General features: G+C 40.7%; 1 protein-coding gene across 1 annotated transcript in view; it reads left to right on the top strand.

Annotated features, from left to right (window-relative positions):
• Positions 1-18,169, top strand: part of AS3MT (arsenite methyltransferase) — a 28,481-nt gene extending 10,312 nt beyond the window's left edge. The window contains exons 8-11 of the mRNA XM_037739557.1: positions 405-536; positions 854-996; positions 11,068-11,202; positions 17,688-18,169. Coding sequence (XP_037595485.1) covers positions 405-536; positions 854-996; positions 11,068-11,202; positions 17,688-17,795 — 518 coding nt within the window. The 3' untranslated portion in view covers positions 17,796-18,169. The remainder of the gene's footprint in view (positions 1-404; positions 537-853; positions 997-11,067; positions 11,203-17,687) is intronic.
• The last annotated feature ends 250 nt before the right edge of the window (positions 18,170-18,419 follow it).

Raw genomic sequence — 18,419 nt, 5'->3', positions numbered from 1 at the left:
AGGAAGAAATGCAAGAAAACTTCCAGGACTGAAGAACATGAGTTTCTAGAATGAACGGCTCACCAATTACTTAGCACAGTGAACACATGAAAAATTAAAAAAAATTACTTATCATCAAATAACCCAGTGATAACCTCTTTAACATTTTAGGAAATATTCATGTAGTTTGGTTTCTTTCTGTGCATGTGTATAATAAAATTGGGGGCATGCCATATATAGAATGTAGTTTCTAATTTTGTGTCTTTGGCCTAAATTAAAAAAAAAATTTTTTTAAAGTTTGTATTATACAATTGTATTGTACAGCTATACCGTACTGTAATCATTTTGCCATTGGAAATCATTTAGGTGGTTTCTTTTTTTGTTTGTTTGTTTTTTTGCTTGTTTGCTTGTTTTTTGTTTTTTAGGTGAGTGTCTGGGTGGTGCTTTGTACTGGAAGGAACTTGCTATCCTTGCTCAAAAAATTGGGTTCTGCCCTCCACGTTTGGTCACTGCCAATCACATTTCAATTCAAAACAAGGAACTGGAAAGAGTTATCGGTAAGCTATGACAGACAGCAGGGACTATTATAACTACAACTTGAATGATTGAAATTCGGTGATTAGTAAGTGGCTTCTGATACTTGAGGGATACTTTGTGTTATCTGGAAATAGCTATCTTGTCTCCTGTATAATGGTAACCTCCCCCCCCAATTTTGATATTTAATAAAGCACTTTGAAGTCATTCAGTAAATAGAGTGAAGTGCCCAGAAAGATAACTGATGAGATGCAAAGAAGAAAGTCATCTTTATAACTTGTTTGCTCGTTGTCTGCTGAGGGAGTGCTGGATTTGAACCGTGGATAAATTCTGGTTTTAGGTGACTGTCGTTTTGTTTCTGCAACATTTCGCCTCTTCAAATGCTCTAAGACAGGACCAGCCAGGAGATGCCAAGTTATTTACAATGGAGGAATTACAGGACACGAAAAAGAACTCATGTTTGATGCAAATTTTACATTTAAGGTAAATAAAACAATTTCCATGACTTCCGGCATGCTTTCTGCTCTTGCCCTTGCTCCAGCTGTCTTTTCTTGACTTTGCATTGCTTCCACTTTTCTGGTGTTGGCTTGTTTGTGTGCGTGTTTAAATGTATGTGTGTGTTTCAAGTGGAGTGAAAAGGCATTTTTTCCTTAATACTTATTTATTTATTGACAGGGTCTCACTCTGTCGCCCAGGCTAGAGTGCAGTGGCAAAATCATGGCTCACTGCAGTCTTGACCTTCTGGGCTCAAGTGATCCTCCCACCTCAGGCTCATGAGTAGCTGGGACTACAGGCATGCCACCACATCTGGCTAATTTTTATAATTTTTGTAGAGACAGGATTTCTCCATGTTGTCCAGACTGGTCTGCTCACCTTGGCCTCCCAGAATGCTGGGATTACAGGCATGAACCACCGTGCCTAGCCCTTAATATTTATTATAAAAATGTTTTTGAATACAGAAAAGTTAACAATGGTTTAATGAATACCACATACGCATTACCTATGTTTCAGCAGTAGAGAACATTTTTCCATATTTGCTTTGTGTGTTTATATATATATCTATATATATATATATATAGATAGATATTTATTTGCTGAGCCATTGAAAATAAGTTGCAGATATTATGCCATTTTCTCCTTAAATATTTCATCATGCATCCCATAGGAATGTAATATTCTTCTGCACAATCACAATACCATTACACACTGAAGAAAACTTTTTTCTTCTTCTTTTTCTTTTTTTTCTTAGAGATGGGATTTCACCATGTTGGCCAGGCTGGTCTTGAACTCCTGACCTCAAGTGATCCACCCTCCTCGGCTTCCCAAAGTGCTGGGATTACAGCTGTGAGCCACCACGCCTAGCCTGAAGAAAACATTTTACAAGAAGCCTCATTCAGACATTGGATTAATGGGGCTATACAGCTATAGAGCAATACTATGGAAAAGGGTAGGAGTATGTATAATAGTATTTCAATTGTTTAATTGTGTCAAGGAATTAAGAAATTTTTGAATGTTTGATGATGGTACTAATTGGCATTTTACTGCTCTGTGCATATTTTGTTTTCTCAAAATAGAAAAGTTCAGGCTTTGGAATCAGATACCTGGGTTCAAATTCTGGCTCTATTATGTATTACTTGGGTAAACTTGAACAAGTCACCAAAATTCATTGGGTTGCAGTTTCTTGTACTATAAAAGTAGGGATAATAATACTTACTTTGCAGAATTTCAATAAGGATTAGCAATAATGTAGCAAAACATTGGGTATGCACTGCAATTTCAATGAACAGAAGATACAGTCATTATTTGTGCCAAAGGTGGAAAACTTAGTATTAGTATTTCCTTTTTCTGATTATTTATTTATTTTAGAAATAGGGTCTCTCTCTGTCACCCAGGCTGGAGTGCAGTGGCACAATCATAGCTCGCTGTAACCTCAGACTCCTGGGTTCCAGCGATTCTCTCACCTCAGTCTTCCAAGTAGCGGGGACTACAGGCATGTGTTACCATGCTTGGCTAATTTTTAATTTTTTGTGTTGTTGGTGAGACAGGTTCTTATTATATTGTCCAGGCTGGTCTTGAACTCCTGGCCTCAAGAACCTCAGCCTCCTAAAGTTGCAAGTATGTGTCACTGTGCCCGGCTTCTTCTGATTTTTTGGTCCAAATAGCATCTTCAATTTTTTTTTAATTTAAAAAATTATTTATTTCTTTATTTAGACATAGGGTCTTGCTATGTTGAGCATGCTGGGATACAGTGGCATAGACCACTGTAGTCTTGAACTCCTAGCTTCACAGGATCCTTCCACTTCAGCCTTCCAAGTCTGGATTACACCTGGCCAAGCATCTTCAAATTTCTTTCTTTCTTTTTTTTTTTTTTTGAGACGGAGTTTCGCTCTCGTTACCCAGGCTGGAGTGCAGTGGCATGATCTTGGCTCACTGCAACCTCCACTGCCCGGGTTCAAACCGATTCTCCTGCCTTAGCCAGAGTAGCTGGAGTTACAGGAGCACGACTCCACACCCGACTGATTTTTGTATTTTTAGTAGAGATGGGGTTTCACCATGTTGGCCAGGCTGGTCGTGAACTCCTGACCTCAGGTGATCCACCTTCCTCAGCCTCTCAAAGTGCTGGGATTATAGGCATGAGCCACGGCACCTGGCCGCATCTTCAAATTTCTTTTTTTTTTTTTTTTTTTGAGACGGAGTCTCCCTCTGTTGCCCAGGCTGGAGTGCAGTGGCACAATCTCAGCTCACTGCAACCTCTGCCTTTTGGGTTTAAGCAATTCTTCTGCCTCAGCCTCCCAAGTAGCTGGGACTACAGACACATGCTACCATGCCTGGCTAATTTTTGTATTTTTATTGTTAACATTTCGTCAAACCTTTTTTCAAAGTTCTTAGTTTCTTTGCATTGGGTTAGAACAAGTTCTTTTAATTCCCAAAGTTTCTTACCATCCACTTTTTAAAGCTTGCTTCTGCTAATGGAACACAGTCTTTCTCCATCAGGCCTTGTTCCGTTGCTGATGAGGAACTGTGATCCCCTGTAGAGGGAGAGGCGTTCTGATTTTGGGTATTCTCAGCCTTTTTAGGCTGGTTTCTTCCCTTCGTTATAGATTTATCCATCTGTGGTCTTTATAATTACCGTCTTTATAATTGGGTTTCTGAATGGACGTCCAACTTGTTGATTCCCGGCGCTGAAATCTGAGCAACCCACTACACCGGCCAAAACAGCGGCGTTAAGATTGATGGTGTTTTTCTGACTCTGCACCAAGAACCGCCGCACCAAGACAGCGGCAAAACCGCCGCGCTGGCCACAAGAGTCACACTGGCAACCCGTGGGGCTCCTCCACTGGGAATCACCTGGTGCGTGAGCAGCAAAAATTGATCTGAAAGTGTGGCGTCCTCTCGTTCTCTGAGCTTTCAGTGAGAGCTACAATCCCGAGCTGCTAGTGATCAGCCATCTTGGATCTCTCTAATTTTTGTATTTTTAGTAGAGATGGTGTTTCACCATATTGGCCAGGTTGGTGTCGAACTCCTGACCTCGTGATCTGTCCACCTTGCCTCCCAAAGAGCTGGGATTACAGGTGTGAGCCACTGCACCCAGCCTCAAATTTCTTAAATACTTCTTGGTACAGTGGAGCCCCTAATGCTTTTTCAATGATGCACTGCTCCTTGATGTGCTGCTTTTATTCCAGTAGATTCACAGAATCAGAGTGGGAAGGGCCTTTGAAACCATTGATTTGTTCTTTGAAACCATTGATTTGTTCTCGTGTCTTTCAAAACCTCCTTTTTTGTTGTTTTTTGAGACAGAGTCTCGCTCTGTCCCCCAGGCTGGAGTGCAGTAGCGCCATTTCAGCTCACTAAGACCTCCACCTCCTGAGTCCCAGCAATTCTCCTGCCTCAGTCTTCTGAGTAGCTGGGACTACAGATGCATGCCACCACGCCCAGCTAATTTTTGTATTTTTAGTAGAGACAGGGTTTCACCATATTGGCCAGGTTGGTCTTGAACTCCTGACCTCGTGATCTGCCTGCTTTGCGTCCCAAAAAGCTGAGATCACAGGTGTGAGCCACCGCACCCAGCTTCAAATTTCTTAAATACTTCTTGGTACAGTGGAGCCCTTAATGCTTTTTCACTGATGCACTGCTCCTTGATGTGCTGCTTATTCCAGTAGATTCACAGAATCAGAGTGGGAAGGGCCTTTGAAACCATTGATTTGTTCTTTGAACCCATTGATTTGTTCTAGTGCCTTTCAAAACCGTTTTTTTTTTTGTTGTTGTTGTTGTTGTTTTGAGATAGGGTCTTGCTCTGTCCCTCAGGCTGGAGTACAGTGGCGCCATCTCACCTTACTGAAGTCTCCACCTCCCAAGTTCCAGGGATTCTCCTGCCTCAGCCTCCCGAGTAGCTGGGACTACAGGCATGTACCACCAAGCCCAGCTAATTGTTGTATTTTTCAGTAGAAACAGGATTTCACCATATTGGCCAGGCTGGTCTTGAACTCCTGATCTCATGATCCACCTGCCTCGGTCTCCCAAAGTGCTGGGATTACAGGCATGAGCTACCACACCTGGCCTCAAAAACCATATATATATATATATATATATATCTATACACACACACACACACACACACACACATATATATATACATGTGTATATATATACATATATATATATATATAAAATCTTTTTTTCCAGGACCATTTTTAATACAATTACTTTTAAGCAAAATTGTATATGTATATGTGTGTATACATATATTTTTTGAGATGGGGTGTCGCTATGTTGCCCAGGCTGGAGCACAGTGGTACAATCTTGGTTCACTTCAGCCTCTGCCTCCCTAGTTCAAGTGATTCTCCTGCCTCAGCCTCCCCAGTAGCTGGAACTAATTTTTGTATTTTTAATAGATACAGGGTTTCACCATGTTGGCCAGGCTGGTCTCGGACTCTTCACCTCAAGTGGTCTGCCCGCCTCAGCCTCCCAAAGTGCTAGGATTATAGGCATCAGCCACCGTGCCAGGCCAAACATTTTTTTAATTAATGCATAATAGATGTGCATATTTTCAGGGTACATCTGATAATTTAATAGTTTCATATAATTTGTACAATAGATCAATTAATGTAACTGGTATATCCATCACCTTGAATATTTGTCTTTTCTTTATTCTAGGAACCCATTTGAATTATTCTCTTCTAGCTATTTTGAAATATACAATAGATTATTTTAAACTATAGTCACCCTACTGATCTATTGAACACTGGGTCTTATTTCTTCTTATTAAGCTGTATGTTTGTACTAATTAATCAACCTCTCTTCATCCTCCCCCCTCTGCATGGCCTCTGGTAACCACCAGTCTACTCTCTATGATCATGAGATCCACTTTTTTAGCTCCCACATATCAGTGAGAACATGCAATATTCTCGTCTTTTTGTGCTTGGCTTACTTCTCTTAACATAATGACCTGCAGTTCCATGCATGTTGCTGCAAGTGACAGGATTTCCTTCTTTTTCATGTCTGAGTAGTGTTTGTGTATATATACACTGCATTTTCTTTATCCATCCATCTGTTTGTCTTCTCTCTTTTTTCTTAGTCTAGCTAAAGATTTGTCTATTTTGTCTTTTCAAAAAACTAACTTTTCATTTTGTTGATTTTCTGTATTTTTTGTCTCAATTTCATTTATTTTTGTTGTGATGTTTATTATTCTTTCCTTCTACTAATTTTGAGTTTGATATTTTTCATGTTTTTATAGTTCCCTCATGGGCATCACTAGGTTGTTTATTTGAAGTCTGTCTGTCTTCCCTCCCTTCCTTTCCTTCTTCTTCTTTCTTTCTCAGGGTCTCACTCTGTCACTTGGACTGGAGTACAGTGGTGCCATCATGGCTTACAGCAGCTTTGACCTCCTGGGCTCAGGCAATCCTCCTACCTCAGCCTCCTAAGTAGCTGGGAATACAGGCTATGATGCCTGGCTAAGTTTTGTATTTTCTGTAGAGATGGGCTTTCACCATGTTGCCCAGGCTGGTCTTAAAGTCCTGGAGTCAAGCAATCCACCTGTCTTGGCCTCCCAAGGTGCTGGAATTCCAGGCATGTGTCACCACACCTCGCCTTATTTGCAATCTTTCTACTTTTTTGATGTAGGCATTTATTGCTATAAACTTTCCTCTTAGTACTGCTTCTGCTGTATCCCATAGATTTTTGTATGTTGTATTTTCATTTTCATTTGTTTCAAGAAATTTTAAATTTTTCTCTTATTCATGGACCAATTGGTTATTTGGGAGCATGTTGTTTAATTTCCATGTGTTTGTGAATTTGCCAAAGTTCTTGTTACTGATTTTCAGTTTTATTCCATTGTGGTAAGAAAGATACTTGTTATGATTTCTACTTTTTAAAATGTGTTAAGACTTGTTTTGTGGCCTAAGATATAGTCTATGCTGGAGAATGTTCCATGTGCTATTGAGCAGAATGTCTATTCTGCAGCTGTTGGGTAAAATGTTCTGTAAATGTCAGCTAGGCCTATTTGATCTACTATGTTTGATCTAGTTTAATGTTTCTTTATTATTTTCTGTATGAATGCTCCATCATACTGAGAGTAGTAGGTATGGTGTTAAAGACCCCTACTATTATTGCATTACAGTATATCTCTTCTAGATCTATTAAGGTTTGCTTTATATATTTTGGAGCTCCAATGTTGGGTACATAGATACTTATATTCTCTTGCTGAATTGACCGCTTTATCATTATAGAGTGACCTTTGTCTCCTTTGACAGCCTTGATTCATAGTCTATTTTATCTTATATAAGTATAGCTACTCCTGTTCTTTTCTGGTTTCCAGTTGCATGGAATGTCTTTTTTCCACCCCTTTACTTTCAGTATTTTTATAAGTAAAGTAGGTTTCTTGTAGGCAGCATATAATTGGGTCCCATTTTTTTTTATCCATTCGGCCACTCTATTCCTCTTTTTTTTTTTTTTTTTTTTTTTTTTGGTAGGGGACGCCTTACAAGTTTTATTCAAGAACTCATACAAAATATTCTGGATAAATAAATTTTAATCCTCACCTTCCTCCCCTTCTTCATCCAGCCTAATTTGGAAGTAACATCACTCATAACTCTTTTTGCTGTTAGCAACTACAAGCAACCAATCCATAGATTATTCTTCAAATATTTTTTGGTGAGATATGTCAGATACCTTTTGGAAAAAGGTACCTCAGAAGTCACAGTGATCTTGCTCTTGCTCTTACTCTTGATCCTTTTGATGGTTATAATTCTCCACCAAGATTCCCAGCTTTTCCATTCACTTTGATCCTCTCTTGCAAAAACTGCTCAAAATTGGCAGCCCTTATGATTCCATCCTTTAGAAGGTAGGCATAATCAAGAATGAACTTCAGAACCTGCTTCTTTGTTTGCCCTCTTTGCCACAAGCTTTTCACAGCACTCTATGCCTCCTTTTTTTTTTTTTTGAGACAGAGTCTCACTCTGTCACCAGACACCAGGCTGGAGTGCAGTGGCACGATCTTGGTTCACTGCAACCTCTGCCTCCCGGGTTCAAGCAATACTCCTGCCTCAGCCTCTTGAGTAGCTGGAACTACAGGCACGCACCACCATCCCCAGCTAATTTTTTGTATTTTTTAGTAGAGACGGAGTTTCACCATGTTGGCCTGGATGGTCTCGATCTCTTGACCTCGTGATCTGCCCGCCTCAGCTTCCCGAAGTGCTGGGATTACAGGTGTGAGCCACCACGCCTGGCCTACTCTATGCCTCTTAATTGGAGAATTGAGTTCATTGACATTCAGTGTTATTATTGGTACATAAAGACTTTACTTTTTTTAAATTGATGCATAATCGATGTACATATTTTACGGGGTTCATATGATAATTTAATACATTCATATAATTTGTAAAGATCAAAGTAATGTAATTGGGATACCTATCACCTTAAATGTTTGTCTTTTCTTTATGTTAGAAACATTAAAATTATCCTCTTCTAGCTATTTTGAAATATACAGTATATTACTGTAAACTATAGTAACTTTACTGATATATCAAACACTAGGTCTTATTTCTTTCATTAGACCCTATATTTGTAAGCATTAATCAACTTCTCTTTATCTCCCTCAACCTGTAGCCTTTCTGGCCTTTGGTAAACACCAATGTACTCTATATCTTAATGAGATCCACTTTTTTAGCTTCCACGTATCAGTGAGAACAAGTGATATTTGTCTTTCTGTGTTTGCCTTATTTCTCTTAACATAATGACCTGCAGTTCCATGCAGTTGCTGCAAATGACAGGGATTCCTTTTTTTTAAAGTTTGGTTAGTATTCCATTGTGTATATATGCCACATTTTATTTTTATTTTACTTTAAGTTCTGGGGTACATGTGCAGATCTTGCAGGATTGTTACATAGGCATGCTTATGTCATGGTGATTTGCTGCCTCCATCCCCCCATCACCCACATTAGGTATTTCTCCTAATTTTATCCTCCCCAACCTCCCCACCCACTGCTATCCCTCCCCTAGCCCCCCACCCTCCAACAGACCCCAGTATGTGATGTTCCCCTCCCTGCGACCATGTGTTCTCATTGTTCAACACCCACTTGAGTAAGAACATGCAGTGTTTGGTTTTCTGGTCTTGTGTCAGTTTGCTGGGAATGATGGTTTCCAGATTCATCCATGTTCCTGCAAAGGACATGAACTCATCCTTTTTTATGGCTGCATAGTATTCCATGGTGTATATGTGCCACATTTTCTTTATCCGTCTATCCTTGATGGGCATTTCGGTTGGTTCCAAGTCTTTGTTATTGTAAACACTGCCACAATGAACATATGTGTACATGTGTCTTTATAATAGAACGATTTATAATCCTTTGGGTATATACCCGGTAATGGGATTGCTGGGACAAATGGTATTTCTATTTCTAGATCCTTGAGGAATCGCCACACTGTTTTCCACAATAGTTGAACTAATTTATACTCCCACCAACAGTGTTAAGGTGTTCCTATTTCTCCATATCCTCTCCAGCATCTGTTGTCTCCAGATTTTTTAATGATCACCATTCTAACTGGTGTGAGATGGTATCTCAATGTGGTTTTGATTTGCATTTCTCTAATGACCGGTGATGATGAGCAGTTTTTCATGTTTTTTGGCCATATAAATGTCTTCTTTTGCAAAGTGTCTGTTCACATCCTTCACCCACTTTTTGATGGGGTTGTCTTTTTCTTGTATATTTGTTTTAGTTATTTGTAGATTCTGGATATTAGCCCTTTGTCAGATGGGTACCTTGCAAAAATTTTTTCCCATTCCATTGGTTTGCCGGTTCACTCTAATGATTGTTTCTTTTGCTGTGCAGAAGCTCTTAAGTTTAATTAGATCCCATTTGTCTATTTTGGCTTTTGTTGCCAATGCTTTTGGTGATTTAGTCATGAAGTCCTTGCCTATGCCTATGTCCTGAGTGGTATTGCCTAGGTTTTCTTCTAGGGTTTTTATGGTGTTAGGTCTTATGTTTAAATCTTTAATCCATCTGGAGTTAATTTTTGTATAATGTGTAAGGAAGGGGTCCAGTTTCAGCTTTCTGCACATGGCTAGCCAGTTTTCCCAACACCATTTATTAAATAGGGAATCTTTTCCCCATTGCTTGTATTTGTCAGGTTTGTCAAAGATCAGATAGTTGTACGTATGTGGCATCACTTCCAAGGCCTCTGTTCTATTCCATTGGTCTATATCTCTGTTTTGGTACCAGCACCATGCTGTTTTGATTACTGTAGCCTTGTAGTATAGTTTGAAGTCAGGTAGCGTGATGCCTCCAGCTTTGTTCTTTTTGCTTAGGATTGTTTTGGCTATGTGGGCTCTTTTTTGGTTCCATATGAAGTTTAAGGTGGTTTTTTCCAGTTCTGTGAAGAAGGTCAATGGTAGCTTGAGGAGGATAGCATTGAATCTATAAATTACTTCAGGCAGTATGGCCATTTTCACAATATTGATTCTTCCTAACCATGAGCATGGAATGTTTTTCCATCTGTGTCCTCTCTTATTTCCTTGAGCAGTGGTTTATAGTTCTCCTTGAAGAGCTCCTTCACGTCCTTTGTTAATTGTATTCCTAGGTATTTTATTCTCTTTGTAGCAATTGTGAATGGGAGTTTGCTCATGATTTGGCTCTGTTATTGGTGTATAGGAATGCTTGTGATTTTTGCACATTGATTTTGTATCTGGAGACTATATGCCACATTTTCTTCATCCATTCATCCATTGATGGAAGCTTGGGTTGATTCATATCTTGGTTATTGTGATTAATGCTGCAGTCAACATGGTGAGTGCAGATATTTCCTTGACACACTGATTTCATTTTCTTTAGATATATACCCAGTAGTGGGATTGCTGGGTCATATGGTAGTTCTATTTTTAATTTTTTGAGGAATCTCCATACTGTTTTTCATAATGGTGTACTAATTTAAATTCCCATCAACAGTGTATAAAAATTACTACTGGTGAAGATGTAGAGAAGAGGGTACTTCTGGGCATTTTTCTTCTATTGAGACTAAAGTTGCAACTCTTAGCATATGTTTTTTTATACTACCCTTTAGGAAGGTGAAATTGTTGAAGTGGATGAAGAAACGGCAGCTATCTTGAAGAATTCACGATTTGCTCAAGATTTTCTGATCAGACCAATTGGAGAGAAGTTGTCAACATCTGGAGGCTGTTCTGCTTTAGAGTTAAAGGTTTGTTTGGCTTTCACTACCTCAGAGAACTATTTTATTTTATTTGTTTTTGAGACAGAGTCTCTCTCTGTCACCCAGGCTGGAGTGCAGTGGTGTGATCGCGGCTCACTGCAACCTCCGCCTCCTCGGTTCAAGCAAGTCTCCCTGCCTCAGCCTCCCAAGTAGCTGGGATTACAGGTGTGGGCAACCACCCCCAGCTAATTTTTGTGTTTTTTAGTAGAGACAGGGTTTTGCCATGTTGGCCAGGCTGGCCTTGAACTCCTGACCTCAGGTGATCTGCCCGCCTCAGTCTCTCAAAGTGACAGGATTACAGGCGTGAGCCACCATGCCTGGCCCGTATGCATGCTATCTTGAGGCACGCTTCTCTTATTGGTCAAATGTTATTAGAAGATTATATACCAGTTAGGGCTGGGCTAAGTGGCTTAAGCCTGTAATCCCAGCACTTTGGGAGGCTGAGGCAGGTGGATCATGAGGTCAGGCATTTGAGACCAGCCTGGCCAACATGGTGAAACCCTGTCCAAAAAATAAAAAGAGGCAAAATGGTGGCATTTAACTGGTATATAATCTTTTTTTTTTGAGACAGAGTCTCACTCTGTCACCCAGGCTGGAGTGCAGTGGCGTGATCTCAGCTCACTGCAACATCCACTTCCCGGGCTCAAGTGACTCTCCTGCATCAGTCTCCTAAGTAGCTGGGATACAGGCACCTGCCACCACACCTGGCTAATTTTTTGTACTTTTGTTAGAGATGGGGTTTTACTATGTTGGCCAGGCTGGTCTCGAACGCCTGACCTCATGATCCACCTGCCTTGGCCTCCTAAAGTGCTGATTACAGGTGTGGGCCACCACCACCACCCCCGGCCCATTTTGCCTCTTAATGCTCATGCTTGAGCCCATTTGCCCAACTCCTGAGATCTTATCAGGAAGCTGCTGATCACCAGTTTCAGGTGTTTCTGTTTACTGAGAGACTTCCTTTCCCTGGTGCTGGCTGAGACCAACTGTGATTTTAGAGAGACAGTTAACAACGACCTGATCATCACCTAATGGTCACCTGATATTCCTGGTGGGGTCATGGGGAGCCTTCTGCCCTGCTAACGCCTGACTAGCTATTATACCTACTTTAACAAGTTCTCCAAAATTCAGGAACCTTTTGTGAATATTCTGATTTTATGATAACATAGTTATTTGCATATTTTAGTAAGAGTCTTTTTCTTTCGAAACAGGATAATTGGAGACACTGGTTATTTTGCCAAGACTTTGACTGGAATAACATTTTTAGGTAAAGTTCTAGCAAAGCCAACTTGAAAAGAGCCTACATGGCCAATCAAATTTTTGCTGGACTTTATGTGAATGATCAGGCAAAGTATAATTTTTCTTTAGTATGAAAGGAGGGGCTGGGCGCAGTAGTTCACATCCATAATCCCAGTACTTTGGGAGGCTGAGACAGGTGGGTTGCTTGAGCTCAGAAGTTTAAGACCAGCCTGGGCAACATGGTGAAACCTTGTCTCCACCAAAAATACAAAAAAATTAGCTGGGCATGGTGGCACATGCTGGTACTCCCAGCTACTCAGGAGGCTGAGATGGGAGGATTGCTTCAGCCCAGGGAGGTGGAGGGCAGTGAGCCAAGATTTCGCCACTGCACTCCAGCCTGGGCAATGGAGTGAGACTCTGTCAAAAAAAAAAAAAAGGAGGCTAGAGAGAGAAATGTTTTCAAAGGAAAAATACAACACCTCTTATTAGATTTCCAGCCTAGACTTTTGTTTTTTAGTGCATATTGAATCATTAATTATTTCTTGGCTACAGTAACCCTCTAAAGATAAACCAGGTTATAATTTTTCTTAATGTTTTCGGTTTGTGCCCTAATGGAATAGGTTCCTTTTTCTGTTCTGACACACGAATACTCTTTTGACTGTCGTATTATTAATGTTATTTATATCTCTTTGTTTTACTTCCAAAGAAACCAGAATTATGGTATTCCAAGGCTAGAGAATTCCTCATTTGGAATATCACTGGTCCTGATCTGCTTTTCACTGCAAATTCCCTGATGCTAAAATTATATAAGCACTCTTCTCTAGGGCCCAGGGACCTATTACAGAAGAGGTAGGTGTTTGAGATTGTAACGGACAGTTTTGAGAGAATTAGTTCAGACCTTCCAAATCAAAAATGGGTACATTGATGCCTAAACAGCTGGCAAAATAAGGGACTCGGCCTCCTGGGTTATTACATGGGGTTCATCCATCCAAACCATAAAGAATTTCCTGCCTCCTGAAGACTAAAAAGAAAATTGTTACTGAGAGGATATAAAGGTACCTCATGTTAAAGTCTTCTAGGTATAATACTCCAAATTATGAGATTTATGGAAATAGACATATATTTTAAAAAAATTTTTAGAATAAATTACTGAAAGACCACAAAAAACACTGTAGCACAACACAAGTCTCTAAATTCCTTAGCTTAAAAGGTTTTAACAATGCCTATGTTTTGTATAGCTAATTGCTGTAAGTCTGTAACTAAAACCAAGATTACAGTAGCTCAATGCATAGAAGTTAAAGATAAGTCAATTTTTAAACCTCCCCTTTGGTTGTTTGTTTGTTGGCTTTATTTTTTTGAGACAAAGTCTCACTCTGTCACCCAGGGTGGACTGCAATGGCATGGTCTTTGCTCACTGGTTGTTGAACCTCCTGGGTTCAAGCAATTCTCCTTCCTCAGCCTCCCAAGTAGCTGGGACTACAGGCGCGTGCCACCATACCCGGTTAATTTTTGTATTTTTAGTAGAGACGGGGTTTCATTATGTTAGTCAGACTGGTCTTGAACTCCTGCCTCAGCCTACTAAAGTGCTGGGATTACAGGTGTGAGCCACAGCGCCTGGCAACTCTGGCTATTTTTTTTTTTTTAAAGGAGTTAAATGAGTTTGCTTTTATAGAAGACCATTTTCTTTCAGCATAACTGTCCTTGTTCTCCCTCCCAGTGTGTGTGCAGTGCATGTACGGGAGGTTCTTGACCTCAGATATAAATTGTAAAATTCCACATATTTGACCTGGTTTATCCCAACATAAGATCTCCTTTCTGTTTTAATTTATTTCAGCCTGCAGATGTGCCAATGTCTTTGGGTCAGTTTCAAGTTTTTGAAATGGGAATAAAGAACACTGAAGCAAGATTTTAATAAATGAAACAGCTGTGTGACCTAGGAATATAACCTTGTGCTCTTAAGGAAGGATATTCTTATCTTTCTTTTTTTTAAATGGAAGACCTTTATGATAAACACTGGAGTACAGAGAGTACACGTAGGCGGCAGGAAGGGTATTATATATACTTAACGTTTGAGACCTCTTCTGCTTTTTCTTTTCTTCATCTTCTTTTTAATCCTGATAAACAAAGTGTATTTTGCTATTAAAAGAATAACACTGTTAAAACACTGCAGCATCTGGCTGGGCGCAGTGGCTCATGCCTGTAATCCCAGCACTTTGGGAGACAGAGGCAGGTGGATCACTTGAGTTCAGGAGTTCAAGAGCAGCCTGTCCAACATGGTGAAACCCTCCTCTACTAAAAATACAAAAAATTAGCCAGGTGTGGTGGCGGGTGCCTGTAATTCCAGCTTTTCGGGAGGCTGAGGCAGAAGAATCAGTTGAACCTGGAGGCAGAGGTTGCAGTGAGCCAAGATCATGCCACTGCCCTCCAGCCTGGGCAACAAAGGGAGACTCCCTCTCAAAAACAAAAAACAACAAAACACTGCAGCATCTGAAATGATGCAGACAGAATTAGGGCTATGGACTGTCTTGTTTAATAGTAATGGTAGTAATAGCATTAACAACCATAGCAATAATATAGAGGAATGAACTTTTATTGAATAGTTTTTATTTGTTTTTTCAAATGGAGTCTTGCTCTGTTGCCCAGGCTGGAGTGCAGTGGTGCAATCTCGGCTCACTGCAACCTCCACCTCCCAGGTTCAAGCGATTCTCCTGCATCAGCCTCCCGAGTAGCTGGGATTACAGCTGTGTGCCACCACACCCGGCTAAGTTTTTGCATTTTTTAGTAGAGACGGGGTTTCACCATGGTCTCAAACTCCAGACCTCGTGATCCGCATGCCTCAGCCTTCCAAAGTGCTGGGATTACAGATATGAGCCACTGTGCCCGGCCAATAATATTGAATAGTTAATATGTTTAAGGCACAGTATCATTTAGTCCTCACAATAACCCTTATTACCTTCATTTGACAGATGGAGAGACTCAGGCTCTGAAAGATTCATTTACAAATCCAAAGTCATACAGCTAGAAAGTGTGAATTTGAACCCACATCTGATTCTGGAGCTGACACCTTAAACCAGTGTGCTGCTCCGTCTCTCCATAATTATACTTTTCATAGACTCATAGGATGTTGGTGCAGGAAAGGACTGCTTATCTGGGTACCCCACCTTTCATTTCCTTAAAGTCTTGAGATCTTTTTGAACTAGAAGAATGTCTTTGGAAGTCATACTGATATCTTCACTTCCTATTGGTAGATAGAACATTGAGTGGGAAGAAGAAGGGTATGGAAAATCATTTTTCTGGGTGAAAAAGAGGAGAGCAAACTCTTTTTCTTTTTTCTTTTTTGAGACAGAGTCTCCCTCTGTCGCCAGGCTGGAGTGCAGTGGTGTGATCTTGGCTCACTGCAACCTCTGCCTCCTAGGTTCATGCAATTCTCCTGCTTCAGCCTCCTGAGTAGCTGGGACTACAGGTGTGTGCCACCACACCCAGCTAATTTTTGTATTTTTAGTAGAGACTGGGTTTCACCATGTTGGCCAGGATGGTCTCGATCTCTTGACCTTGTGATCCACCCCTGTCAGCCTCCCAAGGTGCTGGGATTACAGGCATGATTTATTTATTTATTTAGACAGAGTTTTACTTCATTGTTCAGGCTGGAGTGCAGTGGTGCAATCTTCACTCACTGCAAGCTTCACCTCCTGGGATCAAGCAATTCTCTGGTCTCAGCCTCCCAAGTAGCTGGGATCAGAGATGTGTGCCACCACGCCCAGTTAATTTTTGTATTTTTGCTAGAGATGGGGTTTCACCATGTTGGCCAGGCTGGTCTTGAACTCCTGACCTCAAGTGATCCACTTCCCTTGGCCTCCCAGAGTGCTGGGATTACAAGCATAAGCCACTGTGGAGGCCAGGGTGAACCCTTTCAAGCAGTAGTTCCAGTATACTGGGAGGTGGAAATGCAATTGATATGAAGGCTGAGCTGTAGCAACCAGCAGAGCTGGCCTTCATCCAGGCTTGGGGATCCCCTGCCAGATGCTCATCTCACCAGATGCAGGCAGACCTTTTCATTTTAGAAAGGTAAGCACTGAGGGACAGAGAGACCAAGGCTACCAGGAAGTCGGTCACTTCAGTAAAGGGAATGGTCCGATAGTCTGTCAGTTTCATGAATGTAGTCTGTGCCTGCCTTGTACACTCCTCTATTTGCAGTGACCAGCAATAAGTAGTAGGACTGTAAACTTATGTTTAATAAATTCATTACCAGTATTTAAAGTGGCACGTTCATGCTTTTTCTTTTTCTTTCTTTCTTTTTTTTTTTTTTTTTTTTTTTTTTTTTTTTTTTTTTTGAGATGGAGTCTCATTCTGTCTCCTAGGCTGGAGTGCATTAGTGTGATCTCAGCTCACTGCAACCTCCACCTCCTAGGTTCAAGCAATTCTCCTGCCTCAGCCTCCCAAGTAGCTGAGACTACAGGCATGCACCACCACGACTGGCTAATTTTTTTGTACTTTTAGTAGAGATGGAGTTTTGCCATATTGCCCAGGCTGGTTTCAAACTCCTGGCCTCAGGTGATCCACCTGTCTCCGCCTCCCTAAATGTCAGGATTATAGGTGTGAGCCACTGTGCCTGCCCCCATGCTCTTGATTTTCTATCTTTGTGCCTGGCTTTTCTCTGGCCCCCCTGGTGCTATTGTTAGAGGTATCTCATTTGGAGATGAAAGGAGGGAAAATAAATACAGCAGTCTTACCTTTTAAAAACTCCACGTATTCTCCTCTGAGATCTGTGTGGCCATTGTTGGCAATTTCATCTGAGCATCAGCAATTGACAAATGACAGCCCTACATCTGGAACTCACTTTCCTGTTTGGTATAAATGTTTCTGGAGATCAGAATAAAGGAAGAGAGTAAGTTTTGGCATTTCAGTATCTCTGTTCCAAGGAGGTTTAAAAGGCATATGCAAATGATAATCCCTCAAAACAAAATCAGCTGAGCAAAAATCAATGCTTGGCCCAATAGGGACCATCTTTAAAAAGCTTTAAGTGAATTTTACCTTGAAAGTTGTAATCATTTCATTAGAAGCTTCAGGAAGTAAGTGGCTTTATGGCAGAATGACTGATGTTACTCTCAGGACCCCATGGATTGTAAAACTTTATCTCTGTTCTATGTAAATCAACCTAAATCAAACAGAAATATTAGTGTTTGTGTACATCAAAACACCTTTAACTTGTCTTTTCATTTTGGTTTGCCTTTTGACAGGTTATAATCACAGATCCATTTAAGCTTGCAGAAGAGTCTGATAGTATGAAGTCCAGATGTGTCCCTGATGCTGCTGGAGGCTGCTGTGGCACAAAGAAAAGCTGCTAAATCTATAGCCAACCAGGGGACCACAGTAGTGATGTGCATGTTTTTTAACCTGCTTTTCCCCATGGCAGAGACCATAAGAAACAATGGGGCTGGGCATAGTGGCTCATGCCTATAATCCCAGCACTTTGGGAAGCCGAGGCAGGCAGATCACCTGAGGTCAGGAGTTTGAGACCAGCCTGGCCAACATGGTGAAATCCCGTCTCTACTAAAAATACAAAAAAATTAGCTGGGCATGGTGGTGCACATCTGTAGTCCCGACTACTTGGGAGGCTAAGGCAGGAGAATCGCTTGAACCCAGGAAGTTGAGGCTGCAGTGAGTCAGCATTACACCATTGTACTCCAACATGGTTGACAGAGCAAGACTGTCTCAAAAGAAAAGAAAAAGAAAAAACAACAAAAATTGTAGAGAGCCACCATATTCCAAATCAATGAAAAAAAAAAACCGAATTATTATTTTTAGGAGGTATTGATTAAAGGTTCGCAGCAAATCATATGAAGACGAGTTAAGCAGACTTTTTTTCTATTTCCTAATTCAAAGTTCTGGTGCCACATAGTGGTCAAAAATGGAACAGAGACGCTGTCTTAAGGCTTGTTCAGGAAGCAGGAAAGGCATCAGAAGAATAA

This window comes from Cebus imitator, unplaced genomic scaffold (genome assembly GCF_001604975.1).
Source record: "Cebus imitator isolate Cc_AM_T3 unplaced genomic scaffold, Cebus_imitator-1.0 Scaffold71, whole genome shotgun sequence".
NCBI lineage: Eukaryota > Metazoa > Chordata > Mammalia > Primates > Cebidae > Cebus > Cebus imitator.
Note: the sequence above shows the minus strand (reverse complement) of the source record. Positions and strands in the feature narration are given on the sequence as shown.